This window comes from Etheostoma cragini, chromosome 2 (genome assembly GCF_013103735.1).
Source record: "Etheostoma cragini isolate CJK2018 chromosome 2, CSU_Ecrag_1.0, whole genome shotgun sequence".
NCBI lineage: Eukaryota > Metazoa > Chordata > Actinopteri > Perciformes > Percidae > Etheostoma > Etheostoma cragini.
The window spans coordinates 28812084-28832351 of record NC_048408.1 but is presented as its reverse complement, the minus strand read 5'-3'; the positions used below and the strand labels follow the sequence as shown (position 1 = coordinate 28832351).

The 20268-nt window shown below is 41.2% G+C and overlaps 1 protein-coding gene across 1 annotated transcript in view; it reads left to right on the top strand.

Annotated features, from left to right (window-relative positions):
- The window catches only part of LOC117961823 (slit homolog 1 protein-like), a 71397-nt gene that overhangs the window by 42942 nt on the left and 8187 nt on the right, over positions 1–20268 (top strand). Inside the window, exons 15-31 of the mRNA XM_034900762.1 lie at positions 1763–1786; positions 2368–2512; positions 4175–4249; positions 5515–5658; positions 6032–6175; positions 6279–6445; positions 7015–7153; positions 8396–8464; positions 10490–10561; positions 13273–13344; positions 13572–13643; positions 15796–15959; positions 17578–17702; positions 18115–18209; positions 18624–18763; positions 19356–19449; positions 19661–19798. Of these exons, the coding sequence (XP_034756653.1) occupies positions 1763–1786; positions 2368–2512; positions 4175–4249; positions 5515–5658; positions 6032–6175; positions 6279–6445; positions 7015–7153; positions 8396–8464; positions 10490–10561; positions 13273–13344; positions 13572–13643; positions 15796–15959; positions 17578–17702; positions 18115–18209; positions 18624–18763; positions 19356–19449; positions 19661–19798 (1879 nt within the window). The remainder of the gene's footprint in view (positions 1–1762; positions 1787–2367; positions 2513–4174; positions 4250–5514; positions 5659–6031; positions 6176–6278; positions 6446–7014; positions 7154–8395; positions 8465–10489; positions 10562–13272; positions 13345–13571; positions 13644–15795; positions 15960–17577; positions 17703–18114; positions 18210–18623; positions 18764–19355; positions 19450–19660; positions 19799–20268) is intronic.

Sequence of the window (20268 nt, the reverse complement as noted above, 5' to 3'; positions counted from 1 at the left end):
TAGATTTTATGTAGGCAGAAACAACAAGCATTTAGAGTTGGAGCACCATAGATACGAGTCTGAGGTGGATTGGGGGGGCTAAACGTACCCAAGGAGGTGAACTGGCATCTCTCCAGCTACCAATCCACACTCCATAATTTGGTCCGTACTGGGACTTGAACCAGCGACCCTACGGTTCCCAGCCCAACTCTATGAACTAAGCTTCAGCCACCCCCTTCCTGTAGCTTTTAAAGCAATGATAGTGTTGTTGTCGGGCGGACTCCTTTTGTTTTTTTCATACAGTAAATCAATGCTATTGGTCACCCTTTATGTCTGCCTGTTTTTTTTTTACAAATATTTAAACAGGGACAACATGATGTTGTCTGACTTTGTCTGAGAAAAATAGCTCAACAAAATGTTTTTGGATTAGACTTTTTTCATTTCCTGAAAAGCAATAGTTTTGGACATGTTTTCGCTCAACAGCGACGATATGTACTGTATGTTTTCTAAGAATAACAACATTATTTGAGCTGTTCCATTTGCAGCATACTTCTGGTCTGTGGGGTGTTGTTATTATAAGCAGATCTAAAGTTAATCTAAAAAATGACAAAACAAATGCCGTTAACAACTTATTTAGTAACACAGTGAGAACACTGATGAAAGGGAAAAGCATGTGACTTGTGGGATGCAAAGAGACTGAAAGAAATAATGTAAATGTGCTGTATTTATTAGCACCTTTCTAGTCTAAACAACTACTCAAAGCGCTTTTACATCATGCAGGAAACATTCACCATTCACACACATTCATACACAGTGGCCGAGGCTGCCGTACAAGGTGCCACCTGCTCATCAGTTAAACACTCACACACATTCACACTCCGATGCGCAGCACCGGGGGCAACTCGGGGTTCAGTGTCTTGCCCAAGGACACTTCGACATGGGACTGCAGGGCCAAGGATTGAACCCCCATACTGCCGATTGGCAGGCAACCGCTCAACCACTGAGCCACAGCCGCCCCATAATGCGTTTAAGTGTGAAAGGTTACAGTATTTGTTAGAAAGTGCGACAGAGTAGGCGCCTGGATAGCTCACCTGGTGGAGCGGGCACCCATATGTGGAGGTTTGGACCTGCGGCCCTATGCTGTATGTCATTCCCCCCCTTCTCTCTCCCCTTTCATGTCTTCAGCTGTCCTGTTAAAATAGAGGCCGAAAATACCCCAAAAAAGAACCTTTAAAAAAAATAAATAAAAAAAAGTGAGTGCGTGACAACAAGATAAGACTGAAGCGAGTTAATCACATCGATTGTAACTGGATGCCTGGGACTGAAAGTCATTTTTTTCCACCCACACCATGCCAGTGTGTGAAGCCAGCCCCTGGCCGGTGAAACCTTGGCAGGCTCTTTGATCCCCACATAAACCGCTCCACGCTGCTTTAGTCCACCGCCAGGCCTGGAAGGCTCCACGCAGGCCGACCCATCGCTTCCAGAAAACAGCAACAACATGGATCTGGAGACAGATTGTTTTACGCCTTCTTTTAAAAATGTTAGCGTTTGCTGCTGCCAGTTTTACACAAGACCTCCTCTAGGAGTGTGTGTGTGTGTGTGTGTGTGTGTGTGTGTGTGTGTGTGTGTGTGTGTGTGTGTGTGTGCGTGCGTGTGTGTGGTGCATATGTCTGTCTGTATGTGTGTGTGTGCATGCGTGTGTTGTGTGTGTGTGTGTGTGCCTGTGGAAACTTTCAAACCTTTTGACTGACGTGGTTTTGTTTCTTTTTCTTCCACATAACAGCCAAGGAGCAGTACCACATCCCAGGTGACTATTTGTTTGTGCATCTTCTAGTATAAACTTCACTGTCAAGCCTAAACTGTACATGCCTGATCAAATAAATGTGACAGCTTGACAGGATTAATAACGCTAGCATGCCCCCACTGCATAGTAATATATTGCACATTATTTCCAGAACAAGATGCGGTTTTTAAATCTGTAGTCTTGCTGTTTTCTCTCAATGTTGTTGAGAACTTGTCAGTTCAGTCTCTTCTGGATGGACAGGGACATTAAATGTCTTCAGAGACTATAGACCTAATCTTCTTTAACATCTTTTTTTCACACAATAGTGATTTGTAATCCTACTCATATTCTTTGGCCTGTGATTTCAAGTTACACCTGGGTTAAATGTTGGATTTGTGCTAGTTTAAGTGAGTAGAACTAGGACTGTTTTTAGTCCAGTTGTGTTTAAGTGAAAGGAACAATCTGTGATCCAAATGTAAGCTAAAGATCGCCCACTTTGAGAATTCAAAACACGCTGTTAAAGGCCTAGTGTGTAACGTGTTTAGTTGTTTGTTATCAAAATCAGTGTTGCACGTTCACAAACTTGTGTGTGTCTGTGTATCCAGGTACTGAAGACAGGCGCCTGAGCTATGAGTGTAACAGTAAGCCGGTGTGTCCTGCCAAGTGTCGCTGTGAGGCAAACGTGGTCGACTGCTCCAACCTCCGCCTCACCAAGTTCCCTGAACACCTGCCGTCCTCCACTGAAGAGCTGTGAGACACTGAAACACCCGCACAGAACACACACACACACACAGCCTAAGTAGAGTCCAGCCGGCTACGGTTAGCAGAAGGCTAAAATATTAGACTCTCATCTAGACTCATTAAGAAGTCCGTCTTCCTTTTTTGGGGTTGCTTTTCAATGTAGTGTGGAATCTTTGACCAATGACGACAAAAAAAGAAAAGTAATACTCCCTACCCCAACTTTAGTGCAACAAACTGCACTGCAATTTCTGTTTGCCTATCTGATAACATACAGTTTATGGTGATCCTGGCTTGGGCTGGCTCTAATGATGAATAATAATAATGTACACTTTATTAATCCCGCAAGGGGAAATTACAATGAATTATTAAATGGAGAGATGTCTGAGTGAGGGGGCTGCCCATGGAAAGGCTCGCCAAACAGTTGAATTGACACCTCTCCAGCTACCAGTCCACCATTATGCTTTGGTCCGTAAGGGGACTTGAACCAGCAACCTGCTGTTTCCCAACCCAACTCCCTACCCCCTCCCTCCGGAAAATGTTAATCTTGACCTTAAGACGATTTTAAAGGGGAATTATGCAGTTTTTTTTAGCTTAATTTACCTTAACTGATCAGCTTTGGAGTCATTGGAATGATTATTTGACTGGTGCTTGTGTCGCTCCCCCCTAGCACCTGTTAGCAGAAAAACCACCCTTGCAACTTTCAGACGTTAAGTCGCCGGACTCAGCGTCAGGAAGGAACGCTTCACGGCACTGCACACATGCGGCCATTCAGGGACCGGCTAACAAGATAACATTGGACTATTCACACTATCATCACGACTGGGCCGGCAAAAAAGAAGCAGAAACTTAGGAAAGCATTGTCGTTGGAACAGAATGACCGAGGGAGGGGTCAGACACAAGTAAACATAGGATCTGCCAAAATTTCCATTTAATTCAATTGCATTTATAGTGTCAAATCATAAAAAAAGTTATCTCAGGACACTTTACATATAAAGTAGGTCTAGACCACACTCTGTAATTTAAAAACTATCTATCCCAAAGCTGTGGGGGGTGGGGGGCTCTTTAGCGAAAGCTGCAAGCAAAAAGCAGAAAAACAGCAAAGAAATGGCCAAAACTGTGCAGTGTCCCTTTAAATTGCTCTCTTTTAAGAGGCTGGAATCAGTAAATGAATGTTTCACTTGATAAATGACTTTAATAATTAATTGATTATTAAAGTTTTCCATCCATTTTTTTTTCTATCAATTGGTTAAGTGTGATATATTTGTGATTAGACTATATTATATTTTTTTGGGATCAATAAATATCTATCTATCTATCTATATCAGCCTTATATATCAGCCTGGCTGCAGTATACACAGTTACAGTGGGCCATATCTTCTATTGGGGGATGCTTTAATTCAAAGAGCCAGTCCCAACAGGGCCGACTGTGTTAAAGCCATACTCTGCAGGACACACTCATGATTACACTCACTATGCATGTACATACACACACAGACTGTATATGAATACACACAGAGACACTTACTGGATATCCATGTTGACATGTTGTGTAGGGACTCATACTGCATGGATGCACGCTCAGTGGACAAACACACACATTCCGAACCGACTCTTGTGCTAATGATGTTTTTGCTTCGTCCTCCTCATGTCTGCTCTCCGGGACCGTCCCAGGCGCCTCAACAACAACGACCTCTCGGTGCTGGAGGCCACCGGAGCCTTCAAGGGCCTGTCGCAGTTAAAGAAAATGTAGGTCACTCAGAAAACTTCCAAAAATGACAAATACTCTATCAATCAGATCTCATTGTCTAGCCCTCTGGTTCCCAAACGATTTTAATATCAAGGAGCCTAAACCTGACACAAATTAGGCCACTGACCAACCCATGAGACAAGCTATCGTCCCAGGGTCCCCAATCTGAAAGGGTTTAGGGTTAGCTCTGTTTGCTTTCAGATGTTTTATTACAGTAAGTATGTGAAACCCACAGTCAAATCAGCCATACATTCTGTTATTGTGTCACTTATGGTTGGAATCATAGTAATAGAATAGTCCACCTTTTGCTGGGGGACACCCTGAAACCCCCTCAAGACCCCCACTTTGGGAACCACTGGTCTAGCCTTCACCATGACCACGAAAGAGGTTCAGACCAAATGAACCGGAGTACAGTACCTCATTTATAATTTTTAACTTGGAGAAAATATATGGAGAAAGTACAACAGTAACAATGAATTTCACCACTGGAAAACGTATCTCCCAACATGTTGAGTGCTGACAACCGGGCTGGTTAACTTCCACCCATAAACTATATATTATTAATAATATACAGTCTATGCTTCCACCACATGAGTCGACAGCTTGCTTCAGCAGAGTAGCTTATCATTTTAATACATATAGGATATTATTGAATTGAGTGCATGGCCTTGAATCACTTTACATTCCATACAGCCTCTTTTTTTCTAAATTTGTTATATGTACACATTTGTTTCTGTATTTATTGTTTGGTTATTTCCTTTTGAAGATTAGTACAGTATTTACTAGGGTGTGAATCTTTACTGGTGTCACGATTCAATATGATTCAATATCACAAAGCGTCACCTCCTCGATAACGCTATATAGCCGCTTCACATGGTTTTCATCGACAAATTTAAGCAGTCAAATATATAAATATACTGTATATACCTACACTTCCTGAATGTAGCGTAGTCTGAACACCACAGACAAAAAGGCAGAACCAAAAAAACCTTCAACCGGAAAATTACCAATAACATCATTAGGCAGTAGCCGATTATTGTCTGTCACTGCATCGATGCACAATCGTCCATGTCCGCGTCGCAATGCATCGATGCAACGGTTCATTTCAACGCCCCTAGTATGCACCGACAACCAAGACAAGTTCCCTTTAAGTGTTACTTACTTGGCAATAAATCCTTTCTGAAACCCTTTCTGCTTAAGAATGGAGCTTTGTGAACAACAGTGACTGTAGAAAACGTTTCTCTTTCTTCCCTTTTTCTGTCAGTAACTTGAGCAACAACAAGATCTCAGAGATCGAGGACGGGGCGTTTGAAGGCGCGTCCTCGGTGGCGGAGCTTCATCTGACGGCCAATCACCTGGAGTCTGTGAGAGGAAGCATGTTTAAAGGCATGGAGGGACTGCGCATGCTGTGAGTTCACTTCATACTCCTCCTGAAGTATAGTCATCTCAGAGAGCAACGTCTCAATTAGTCCCCTGAAGACCTCTGACAGATGTAAGCGCAGAGGCAGGTTATGTGTGAGAGACAGTTCTAAAAAGGTTTAAAATTGGGGTTTAATGAGATGTAGGACTCCTAGGTTTGAGTTTATGGCCATTCTTTCATATAAAAGTATACATTTGTTTGGGGAAACAGTGCATAAAAAGCATAAGAGACTACACAACATAGTGTAATAAATATACTTTTAAGGCCTCATTTACTCAAATCTAAGTGTGTGTGTGTGTGTGTGTGTGTGTGTGTGTGTGTGTGTGTGTGTGTGTGTGTGTGTGTGTGTGTGTGTATACAGGATGCTGAGGAACAACAAGATCAGCTGTATCCATAACGGCAGCTTCACAGGGCTGAGTAACGTCAGGCTGCTCTCCCTCTATGACAACCAGCTGAGCACCATCCTGCCGGGAGCCTTTGACACCCTGCCCAACTTGTCCACGCTGTTAGTCTCACACACACACACACACACACACACACACACACACACACACACACACACACACACTGTTCTTTCTTATAGTCTTTGTTTCTACTCTGTCCATCAGGAATCTTCTGGCCAATCCTTTTAACTGTGACTGCCGCCTGTCCTGGTTCGGCGCATGGCTTCGGAGCCGACGAATCGTGACTGGGAATCCTCGCTGCCAGAGTCCCGCCTTCCTCCGAGAGATCCCCATGCAGGACGTAGCCGTGCCTGACTTCCGCTGCGACGATGGTACGATACACACACTCCAATATAGGGGCGGCTGAGGCTCTGGAGGTAGAGCGGTCTCCTCCTAATCGGTGGTTCATCAATAGAGTGGCCTTGTGCATGATACTGAACCCAACTTGCTCCTGATGCTGCGCCATCGGTGTGTGAATGTGCGTCAATTTATATCTGATTAGCAGGTGTCACCTTATATGGCAGCCTCGGCCACCAGTGTATGAATGTGTGTGTGAATGCCGTGCTTGGTGTGTGTAAAGCACTTTGAGTAGCATTATATAAATGCAGTGCATTTACCATATGAACAAGAATATACTGTGACAGACAGGAATGTGATCAAAGTGCAGAACAGTTCAGAAGCCTTTTCCCTGGAACATGAGTCTACGTAGACAGAGGTAAAGAGAAAAATGTTAGAGGTGGAGTTCTGTAGTTTTTACATGACAGCAGCAATATGATACCTTAAAGTGATGTTTGGCACCACACCATGTAGAATATCACCTCTCGACATGAATAAACGCTGTGTGTGCAATGTAACTGAAGTCAGCTGAGCGCTCACCCTCCTGTCCGTCCTGTCTGCCCAGGCTCCATTCTGGTGGACAGCAGCTGTGCCCCGGGGCCCCAGTGTCCCAGCCAGTGCACCTGCATGGACACAGTGGTCCGCTGCAGCAACAAACACCTGCAGGCTCTTCCCAGAGGACTCCCCCGCAACGTCACCGAACTGTGAGTGTTACAGAACAGTTCTCAGATTCTGGCTTTCTAAATGTGCATATTTTCCAGTTTCTTCAGTCCTCTGTGACAGTAAACTAACTATTGTTGTGTTCTGGACATAAGTCGTCTTGGGCAAAGAAAACACAGATCTGCATTTTAAAGACAAAATAAAAAATAATCATAACAGCCACAGCATGAATGTTATATGCCCTCTTGAAGAAAGACTAGAAGAAGAAAGGTCACAAACTCTTTATAAAGGTAGTAGATCATTTGCATTAAGGCGTTTGCTGTTGCAGAGTCAGCCCTGTACATAGGGTATGTTATATAACAACTTCATTAGGTAGAGGAAAAATTGTAACTGATAATCTTATCAGCAATGTTCATCTTCTGGGATATAAAGGCTGTAATTATGAGTTTTCTGAGGTAGTTTGTACAAATTGTAACACTGACAGATACATTTAAATAAGGGATCGACCGATATGGATTTTTTTTTCTTTCTCATCAGCCTTAGCCGATGACCCATGCGGGCTGCTGATTTTCTTGAACCGATATTTGGCGCCGATACCGCCGATTTACATCATAAAAATGTAAACCGTGCCACGCTGGATTTGTTTCTTTAAAAATAATAAACAAAAACACAGATCAGTGTCACTTCTGCAATCATCTTACAGTGTTATCACCCAAATGATGTGTTCAATGTGCATCCTATGCATGGGTGCACTGCATATGGTTAACTATGCAAGGGTGACAGGCTTTCATCAACATCTGCAACACAGCCGAGATGATTGATTGCTTGCTGACATATTAAAAGACAAATATATTCAGGTCATCACAAAATGTCCTTCGTCAACACATTTGAATCATTTGAGAAAACAATAAACCTGTCATAGACTTGTCTTTTAAGACGGGTGCTAGTGGGGGAGGGGCAGTGTCTCCAGTAGCACAGAACTGCCTGTGGACGCCTGTCTGTAGACAATGCCTGGATAAAACCATCGGCAAAATTGGTCCATCAGTAATTTAAATTATATTTAAAATCTCTTAATGCTCAGAATGTTTTTTTTTATCAAGGTTTTCTTGTCACCTAGTCCCACATGTTAATTTAAATCATTTATTCAGGTGATAGTACATCAGGAAGCGCTTGACTTTGTGCAGACATGCTTTTGTGTGAAAAGATTTCAAGTGTTTTCTGAATGAAGGATGCACATTGTTAATAAGCAGAGATGCACAACAACTGTCTCTGTCTTGTCTCTTCAGGTATCTGGATGGTAACCAGTTCACCAGCGTTCCTAAAGAGTTGGCGTCTTTCAAATACCTGCAGCTTGTGTAAGAGCCACTCGACTAGGGATGTAACGATTACCGGTAAACGGTAAAACGGTAAACCACGATAAAGATGTGGACGACAACAATTACCGTTTTCATTTGAATATTATCATCATGGTGGATTACCACAGTGTGGAAACCGAGTGTTTAACCCTAAGGACTAAGTCTGAAGCATGGGTATATTTTGTTTTTTGTAAGAAAGCCAAAGAACAGTTGATTTAAGATAGTTATCCTGTCTGCAGAACATACAGGAACAAAGTTGCTAAAGGCATTGAACACACTTTTAAAAATACCGCGATAATACTGAAAACCGTCATTTTTATACCTTTACATCCTTACACTCGACTAACACTACTAATGCTCTCACTCGACTAACCCTCAGCCCCATCTGCAGTCATTCTACTGACACTTTATTACAACCACTGACCATGTGAATAACAATTCTAATTACACTCGGTTTTGCTCTACTGCCTCTATGACCACTTCCAAATCCAGTAAAAGGAGTTCTTTAACTCATATGCAGTGCAGTTATGCTGACATATTTTGTATTGATTTGTCTTTACTCGTGCATATTGGAAATTAAGTAAAGCAAAAATGTTTAAGTACCGACAATAAGCTTGAACAGCGAGCAGTGTAGGACTTATAACTGATTTTATAGTTGTCCCACAGTAGTTTTAGGACAATACTGCAAGGGAATCATACCACACATGCTGATCATATGTTTCAGACACACTGTCACAGGGAAGATATCACGAGTCTGTGTGTCAGAGAGTCAGCACATCAAAATATTAAATACAATGTCTTTATTTAACTTTCATTCCCACTTTGCATTCTCACTGGCTGCAGTGTATTTCTTTAAATCAATTTTCTTTAGCTGTCCTCCTTATTTAAAACATCTAATCCCACATTAATCAACATACAGTCCAATACATACTGAGTAATACTAAAATTGGACCACTGTGGGTCGGAGAGGCAGTACACCAAAAATATTGAATACAATGTCTTTATTTAACTTTCATTCACACTTTGTTCCCTTAAAACTGTGTGACCTTAAATAAAAAGGGCTACAATTCCCTCACAGCACATCCGATATGGATTTCAACATCAAACCCTTTGACCTCGTAGTTACGGTTTTATATTTTAATCCTAAATTTTGGCTTGTTGGAAGTAAACTGGATGCAAAAAAGAGCTGCATGGTAACTGTACTAACCCTCATGTTGTTCTTGGGGTCATATTTGACCCGTTTCCAAAAACTTTCTATTTCAGAACTATGACCAAAAAAAAGCTGAAAAAAAGTCAACAATGCTAAAAAAGTGACAAAAAAAATGTGAAAAAGCGACAATCGAATTCAATAAATTAGACCCTCCTCTGTTTTGAGTAACCCTCCTGTTGTCCTCGGGGTACAGCTTCAGCTCTGCAGGCCAGCTGTACCTAGAGGACAACAGGAGGGTTAATAAAGACATCCAGCAGGGGGAGCTGTGGACCGCGTAGTTAAGATAGATAGATAGATAGATAGATAGATTTTTATTGATCCCAAAAAAATGGGAAATTACAGTGTTACAGCAGCACACAAAATATACATACATACATGAAATAATAAAAATTATAATAACAAAATATAATAATAAAATATAAGAATGTAAGAACAAATATTTAAGTATATACAAGATCGGAAAAACAAAATGTGCAACTGAACTAAACTAAATCTGAGGAGAGGAGTCAAGCTCACTCTGAATAGCTTCATTTATTAATAATGTATATTTGTCAATAACACACATGAACCACTTCATGTGATCAATTCAATTCAATAACAAGCAGCATCTGAAGATGTTTTAATGGGAAAATGTGTGTCTCTGAATGTGTGGTTATATTATATATAGAGATTGCAGTATGGGTTTTGAGTGTGTGTGTGTGTGTGTGTGTGTGTGTGTGTGTGTGTGTGTGTGTGTGCACCTGTCTAATGAGACCTCTGCAGTGTACTTTTGTGTGTGAGTGAGTATTGATTGGAATTGACCTTTTCCTCTGCAGAGATCTGAGCAACAATAAAATCAGCTCCCTGTCCGATGACTCCTTCTCCAATATGAGCCAGCTCACCACTCTGTGAGTTCACACACACACACACACACACACACACGTTTTTAAAGTAGAATTGAAATGCCCTGAAGTCAATATCTGACAGAAAACTACACGTTTCAGCTTCAGACCAGTGTCTGTTAACGGAAATCAACATTTAAAGAAAGAAAAAATATTTGCCTCTGACAAGAGGGATCAGTTCTCTTGACCCATAAAGTTTAGTGTGTCAGATACAAAATATTTAAGCCTCAGTGGTGAACTGACCTGGCATTTTTTTTATTACAGATATTTATTCACCATAGCAAAGGGCAATGTAGCTTAAATTTAGTTTCCAGTGATGAGAGGACTGACAATCATATCTTTGCATCTTCAACTAACTGTACCGTACATAACCTGTTTATGTTAATGATTACAACATTATTATTTGGACTATTTCTTTTCTCCACAAAAGTATGTTAAGAGTCACACTTTATCGTTGTAATTGAAGGCATAGATTAATAGTTCCAGTCTTTATTTGTCCTATGCACAACAATTACAGGGAAGCAGTGGTTGGCAATGAAAATCTTGTTTTTAGGCTCCCTCCAACAATGCTTCTACGAAATGTAAAAAACAACAACATCCAAGACATGGAACATAAAATAGTGCAGAAGTTAAATAAAACAGAATACATATAAAATAGAAATGTGTGGTAAGACTGGTGTGCAGATACAATTAATAAACTATTATAACAACAGGGCTAAATACTGTCTGTGTACTGTGATGTGTGCAGATATAAACAGATGGTAATATGTGTGTATTTATATATGTGTACATACATATGTATGTGTGTGTATATATACACGTATACGTATATTGTTATTGTTTCATCCTGATCTCAGTGAACCTGTCGTCTTTCATACTGTCATAATTACAGTTGATTAATTGTATATACTGTATGTATGTGTATATATATGTATATAGAGAGAGAGCGCGAGAGAGAGAGGTACTAACAATAAGTAGAAGTAGAGCTAAAGTTTTGCTGCAGTGCGGTGTGACTTGGGAATATAATTTATCTTTTTCAAATAAAGATTGTTGTTACTTCAAAAACTGACAACCACCAAAGTCACAGTACTGTTATCTGTTGTCTCATCCTGATCTCAGTCCACTCTGGTGTCTCATCCTGATCTCAGTCAACTCTGTTGTCTCATCCTGATCTCAGTCCACTCTGGTGTCTCATCCTGATCTCAGTCAACTCTGGTGTCTCATCCTGATCTCAGTCCACTCTGTTGTCTCATCCTGATCTCAGTCAACTCTGGTGTCTCATCCTGATCTCAGTCAACTCTGGTGTCTCATCCTGATCTCAGTCAACTCTGGTGTCTCATCCTGATCTCAGTCCACTCTGTTGTCTCATCCTGATCTCAGTCCACTCTGTTGTCTCATCCTGATCTCAGTCCACTCTGTTGTCTCATCCTGATCTCAGTCCACTCTGGTGTCTCATCCTTATCTCAGTCCACTCTGTTGTCTCATCCTGATCTCAGTCAACTCTGGTGTCTCATCCTGATCTCAGTCAACTCTGGTGTCTCATCCTGATCTCAGTCAACTCTGGTGTCTCATCCTGATCTCAGTCAACTCTGTTGTCTCATCCTGATCTCAGTTAACTCTGGTGTCTCATCCTGATCTCAGTCCACTCTGGTGTCTCATCCTGATCTCAGTCAACTCTGGTGTCTCATTCTGATCTCAGTCAACTCTGGTGTCTCATCCTGATCTCAGTCAACTCTGGTGTCTCATCCTGATCTCAGTCAACCGGTCCTCTTTTATAGTTTTGTGGCAACAAAGGAAGTGATGCATCTTTACTCCTTTCCTTTACGAGTTAGCTTGCAGACTTGGGATCCCCTAGCCTTGACATCCCCAGACCAAATCACAAATGCGAGTTAGTCTGGAACCTCGGTTCCTTTTTGATTCCCATGATGCATTAACAATGGCCAAAGACCAGAATGCATCCGCGGGCATTTTAATCAAAATGATAAATCTACAACCAAACAGAGCAACGCCACGTGATGTAGCACTGAGCAACAATTGTAAACACGTCACTGCCTGCAGAGTGGAGCTGTGATGGTGTAACATCAGTATGTCTGTGAATGAGTAATGCTGATATAGCCCTTAGAATTTGAAAATAGTAGGGCTGTCCTCGACTGAAGAAATTGGACTAACACTCGTGATTTTATCGATTTATCGATTAGTTGACAGATCTGTAAAACTGAGTTTCTCCTCAAAGAATCATGCAAAAAGCACCACTTAAAATAGTATGCTTACCAGAGATGTGCTCATAAGTTTAATGGGAATAAGTCAGAATTAAAAATAATGAAAAATAACTAATCGACTAAAGAAATCTTAGTCGTCCAAGACCAAAACGACTGATTAATCGACTATTTGACCAAAAGGAGGCTGCCCCAGGAAAAAGTACTTCAACAAAACGTTAGCTGCAAAATGTTGCCATGTGGTTTCATTGCCAATTTTTAGACAGTTTAACATTGAGTATTTTTATATTTTTGGTATACATGTGTTTACTTTCATGGAAGTCTGGCCAATAATTAGTTACTAGCATCCTTTCAACCAACTGCTATCTGAGCATAAGCAGTAACAGATGTAAGGAGAAGGCCAGTGAAGTGTGTGAATAACCATATTTTCTCTGTATCTATGGTGAATACTACTTATATCTTAGAGTCAAAGCTGTCATTGTGTTGTTTCTCCTCCTGCAGGATCCTCAGTTACAACTCTCTGCGCTGTATCCCTCCTCTGGCACTGGGTGGCCTGCGCTCTCTGAGACTGCTGTGAGCTCACGCACACACACACACACACACACACACACACACACACACACACACACACACTCTTACACTCCGAACCACACTGCTGTCCCCTTGCTTTACAACAACAAGCCATTATCTGGTTTTCCTGTGTTGTTGAGCTGGATGAGACTTGCTGCCTTTCAGAGTTATAGTGGTTTGGGAGTTTTCAGTATGACTGTTTTTGACCCTCAGCTGTGTCCATCTTTCAGCTCTCTCCATGGCAACGACATCTCCGAACTGCAGCAGGGCATCTTCAGCGACGTGGCCTCCCTGTCTCACCTGTAAGCACTGAAAATATACATGTTCGAAATGATAGCAGCAGCTGGGTGTTATCGACAGCAGTCTGTCCTGTCTGACAGAATGAAGTCTGTGTGTTTGTGTGTGTGTGTGTGTGTGTGTGTGTGTGTGTGTGTGTGTGTGTGTGTGTGCTCTCAGTTAGATAGAGTCCAGTTCTCAGAGAATGAGCCGTTTCAAGTGGATTGAATTAGCTGGAGAGATCCTCAGTTTCCCATAGGTCTATTGATCTAAGGGTGTGTGTGTGTGTGTGTGTGTGTGTGTGTGTGTGTGTGTGTGTGTGTGTGTGTGTGTGTACATATACAGTATAATCATCCTCAGTCAAGCATGACCAACGTGAGTCAATCAGAGGATCCACAATAAGTGCGGAGGGAGGAGACGAGAGGTGGATGATGGAGGGGAGGTTGAAGATGAAAAGGAATAAGAAAGGAAGAGGTGATGGAGTGCAGGAGGAGGAGGGAAAAGGATGTCAGGAGGGAGGGAGTGTTTTTATTTTTGTCCTCAGATACGTAAAATCAATTCTGAAATAAAATCCTGCCAGTAAGGATAATAAAATTGGACTGTAAGGTAATCTTTTGTGACTAAATCCAGCGCTAAGATTTACTTTTTACTTTACTTAGAGGTTCTTCTCTTTTAATTAGTCCAGGTGGAGTCTGATGGTGCATTGCCATGGAAATACAACATTTCATTTGTATTTAGCACCAATGGTAAAACCTAAATGTCTGTCCGTATGCAAGAAATAAAGAGCTAAATATGAATCTTACATACAGATTTGATCAGCTGTGAAAGATCCTTAACATTGTGAGCTTGAGCGCTTGTGCTGCATTCATGTGATGTCGGGATAGTCTGAAAAAATGAGTTCCAGGCTGGGGAAATTCACACAGCATTGACATTGGGAAATATACCTTGGCTAAGGTCTGCACTCTCAGAGTGCCCTTCTTCTTTCCTGTATTATATTCGCCAAATTAATTGGTAAAAATTGTCAGACAACACATGTTTTTCAACACACACTCAGATTATCTTAAGTAAAACACTTATGTTGAGGTGTAAGTACAGCAGAATAGGTCAAGATTTAACAAGTCATTTGAAGTCAGTGCACAAAATCTATTGACTGGAAAAAAGTTAATAGTAATTTTGACATTGATCTCAATGTTCTCCTCCAAATATATCCAGAGGAACAAAGGACTGTTAATCTCCATGCCCCCTGATCTCTGTAACACTCATTTTGCACATAAAATGTTATCAGAGCCAATATAAATGATGATTACCAGGGCAATGAGCTGTAATTTCCCTTTTAAAACATGCCTTTGTTCATAAGGCATAGTTTACAAGACCAGAACCACACATGCCTGTCAGCGATAGACTATAAGCTGTCATTTACATGTGGTCGTGTGACCCAAGGTGATCGGTGTGTTGTCATGTGATATTCTGTGAGGGTCAGTGAAAGACAGGAAGTATTTTCATCCTCATATCTTGTTCTATGTGGAGTTTAATAGACTGTAACAGATTGAATGTCCTCTCATATGACCTTGTTCTGTGTGTGTGTGTGTGTGTGTGTGTGTGTGTGTGTGTGTGTGTGTGTGTGTGGTGTGTGTGTGTGTGTCTGTGTGTCTGAGCAGAGCTGTGAGGACTAAGTGCTCCACCATGTGGCTTAAAAGAAATGTGCAACAATGTGTATACATTAACTTTTCTTTTATTCTTTAACTTTTTTTTACTTTTAACATATGTGTGTTTTTCCTTCTGTCTCTTTCTCTACTTTTTGTCTTTTTGTCTGTCTCTTCCTTTTTCCTTCTGTCTCTGTCTTTTTTTTCCAGTGTTGTTTTTTCACTGTTATGTCTCCTTCGTTCTTTGTGTTTTTATTTCCATCTGTCTTTCTTTCCTTTCATCCAGTTTCAACCATGTCTTCTTTTTTAAACCTCCCACCTTTCTCTTCTTTTACTTTTTTTATCCTTTTCCTTGTTCTTCCATTTCCCCCCTCATTTTTTATCATTCTTTCCTCTTAACTATCTTCCTTTCCCTCTGCTTTCTTCTTCCCAACCTCTTTCCATCTCTCCCTTACTTTCTACACCAGAAACTCTCCCCTCGGTCTGTGAGCTGACTCTGTGTCTGTTTATTTCTTTTTCTTCTTCCCTCCGTCAGAGCGATTGGAGCCAACCCCCTGTACTGTGACTGCCGTCTGCTCTGGCTGTCAGACTGGGTGAAGAGTGGCTATAAGGAGCCCGGTATCGCCCGCTGTGCCGGTCCCCGCGGTATGGAGGGCAAGCTGCTGCTCACCACTCCTGCCGACAAGTTCCAGTGTCTGGGTAAGCTGGCAGGAAGCCCTAGATGACTTAAAAACACACACACACACACACACACAAATGTTCAAACTGCACATACAAGAGAAGCACTGCAGTAGTTTCATGGCTGGCACTTGTTTTGACTCATACAAATACTTTATTTGGTTATTAAAAGGGCTTTCTAAATCAAAGCGACGTGACATGGACAGTAAAAGCTATCCATATTATGCAGCACATTATTCTCTCTACTGACATCACTCCAAATGTACAAACAACAGAGCTACATGTTGGAATTGACCGAAATTCTCTTTTAATTGGCTATTTTGTTCCTGTGTGATTCTGTCATTTAATCAGTAAAATGATCTAAGAGAGCAAACACCCACATACTGTCGCTTCCCCATAGATGATAGTTAATGAAAAAAAATCTTTTTAGTCCGCGTGGCCTTCATTATAAGTCGCCTGCTTTCACTCCTACACACCTGTCACAGCTGAAGATGTTGCACGCTATCTTTAACTCAGAAGTAAAAGTCTACAGACAATTGCCTTAATAAAAGACCGAAGACACATTTTCTGACAAACTGTTGCCACGTGAGTTGAATTCTAATTTCCATGTATTTTGTTAAATATCCACTGGCCTCTGTTTTAAGAGTGCAATCATCTGCACAATGCTGGTAATGGATGCAAGGCAAGAGAGAGGGGCGACGCTCACGTGGTGTTTGCATTCATATGGATGCAATTGAACTATGGCTCCCCCTGAAATTGGTACAATACAAGTAAATGTAAAAAAAAACTGGATTTAGCTGGTTGATGTCATTTTTTGTAAATTATTTGTTAGGTTGCTTTCAGTCAGATTTTGTCGTTTAGATTTGCTATCCAGAGCTGTCTTTTTCTCTTCAACAGAGTACTAATTATTGTTGTGTTTTGACGTATTTAGTTTGAGTGTTTTTTGGCAGGATGACAGAAAACCTCCTGGGCCGATTTTCATGAAAGTATGTTTCAGGGTGTAGCCCGGGCCAAGGAAGCACCCATTACATTTTAGAGTGGATCTGAATCCTGGGGCCAATACACAAAGTATTTGTGTCTTTCATTAACATAGTGAGATTGGAAGGTCTTTGCTGAGGTCTGTACTCTCCCAGTGTCATTCTAATGTTGTATTATTTGTGTTACAGGACATTTTTCCATTTTCTTTTGTTTAAAATGTCCATGTATTGCGTAACAGTCAATCTCCATGGTGCCTAACCTTTTCTCCCTTTGTCCGGTCATGTGAAGTGAACCATCTAGGTGCAACCATATTCACATCTTTAAGATGTCATGTCAAAACTAAACTATAGACAACAACAGCAAAAACAATCATAAGGTTTTCCAGTAGTGCAACATAAAGTAAAAAGAGAGAAAAATGGTGAAAATCCAATAATAATCATGTATTTATAACCGTGTCTGTTGCCTTCCATACATTGAGCCCATTAGTTCTCCTGTCGTCCCCAGAAACTCTGAGAACGTGATCAAAATAATGTCTTGATAATGATCTTCATAACGATCTAAGACCTTCTGCGTGTGTGTGTGTGTGTGTGTGTGTGTGTGTGTGTGTGTGTGTGTGTGTGTCTGTGTGTCTGTGTGTGTGTGTGTGTGTCTGTGTTGTCAGGTCCGGTAGAGGCATCTGTTCAGGCCAAATGCAGCCCATGTGTCACGTCTCCCTGCCAGAACCAGGGTGTCTGTCAAGTCCACCACACAGAACTGTACACCTGTACCTGCAAGTCTGGCTTCACGGTATGTGTGTGTGTGCGTGTGTGTGTGCGTCCGCCTGTGTGTGTGTTTGTGTGTAACCCCCCCGTAGACACGCAACAATCCATTTACAAACCCAGTGCTTAACATTTCAAAACAACAATCAAATTTCTCCTCTACGCAGCAGGCCCGGGTTTGACTCGGACCTTCGGCCCTTTGCCTTCCTCTCTCTCCTCTTTCACTTCTTCAGCTGTCCTGTCATTAAAGGCTTAAAATCCCTAAAAAATAATCTAAAATAAAAAATGTTTTAAAAACAAACACAGATTCAATAATGTGTTTGCGGGTTGTCCGTGATTATTTTGAGTGCTGCATTTGTCTCTGATTCTAATTGAATCACATGACTCACCTGACCTGATCTCATGCTCTATAATTCATATTTGGATGTGTGTGATTTCAGGGTGAACACTGTGAGACTCCACTCGACGCTTGCGTCAGTAATCCCTGCGCCAACGCTGGGCTCTGTATCAGCGACGAACAGACGGGAGGCTTCAGGTAACAAGTCTAAAAACGTTTGTGGATGGGGATGGAAAGAAAGTAGAGGAACAGCCACACTGAATATGAAAACAAAAAGTCAAAGTGAATACTAATTAAAAATGCAAAACTATAATAACCTGGGTTTGGTGCTGCCAATTTGTTGTTGTTTGTCATGGTCAAAAACAATTGTGGCAGAGAATCATAAAAATCTATTCTAAGCAAAAAAAAACAAATCATGATTTGTATTTTTCCTCAAATCGTACAGGCTTACCGTGAAGTGCTAAAAAGTTGATTAATAGCTAATAAATTTGCATTTTGGAGTGCAATCAATGACATTTTTACATGTTTATCCCCCACGTTTAGTGAGTTAGTATTCCATGTGCCTCGTAGCCGTGATTATAACAGTTTCTTTCGTTCTGTGTTTTGGTTCAGCTGTGCGTGTGCATTCGGTTTCCATGGTACTTTCTGCGAGGTGAACGTGGACGACTGTCAGGACAACGGCTGTGAGAATGACGCCACCTGTGTGGACGGAGTGGGCAACTACACCTGCTTGTGTCCTCCAAACTACACAGGTGGGACACCGACTGCTGCCTGGGATTATCTCACTTCACCTCCTCCTTCCACTTAGGAATAGCTATAAGAAACAATAAATATACAATTAGAGAAAGAAACACCATTGATCCATTCTAGGGCTACACACTAGCATTTCTGCTGTTCTACTGTCAATATATAAAAATACTGAAAACAGCATAATATATATATATATATATATATATATATATATTTATTATAAAAAGAAGATTTCTAAAATGCACCAAATTGCTTGTTAAACTTAAAACAAATGAAAGTAAATCATTTCCAACATTCTTTTATTGAACAAGTTGAACATTGGATTGAATATAAAAGTCACCACTAGAAGAAGACTGACAGTTACATTTTCAAGTGCAGTTTTCTACTGATGATTTCTTTCAACCAACACAAGCCATCTCTGTCCATCACGATAGGTTTCAGCCTTTCTCAATGTGGTTATTGTGCGAGTTGATATTGCGATGGCGATAACATAAAAGGATATGTTGTGTAGCCCATTGTGTTACCATTGTAGGATAAATGATTGGGTCTACTACCGCTCACAGGAATCCTCTCTTTCTCTTCTCTGGTTCTCAGGTCTTTTTTGTGAGGAAAAGGAGGATGGGTGTTCTCCAGGTAGAAACCCCTGTCAGCATCAGTCCACCTGCATCAGCACTCCTACTGGATCCAGGTGACCACACACACACACACACACACACACACACACACACACTTTTTCACTGCCTGGCTCAGCAAAGTTTCAGATCCCTGATGAGATATAGACGTGCACAGACAAACCCATGTGTGAATTTAGCTGAGGTCTGAGTTGACGCCCCAAAATCCTAAACAATGTGTTGTGTATTGTGTGTGTGTGTGTGTGTGTGTGTGTGTGTGTGCTGTAGGTGCGTGTGTATTCCAGGCTGGGTGGGGCCAGACTGCAGTATAGATTACAATGAATGTGTGGACCATCGCTGTCTGAACGGAGCTCAGTGTGTCGACCATCTGGACGGCTACAGCTGCGTCTGTCTCCAGGGATACAGGTACTAGGAACACTAGGACGACTGGGAATACTGGGAATACTGGGAATACTGGGAACACAGGCGGCACTATAGATGCATCACCCACGTAACCGAAGTCTGTCATGAAATGATAGAAAATAGAAATGCAGTTGCTGTTAATGTGTTACATTAAACCTTATTTAAAATCCCATTTTTCCCGAATCTTGTGTTTACATGCGATGTACTGAGACCGTTATTTAATGTTACACAAAACCACGACAACACATAAAAATCAGATGTTTGTTTTGACTTTTATCATCTAAGTCTGACACCTGATCCAAACGAATGACTGATTCTTATTTTCCAAGTTTGCACACACCTGAAAAGGATGTTGGTATACTTATGTTTACACCGCTAGTTATATATGATTTCCTATTTTATTAGGATCAATAAATATCTATCTATCTATCTATCTATCTATCTATCTATCTATCTATCTATCTATCTATCTA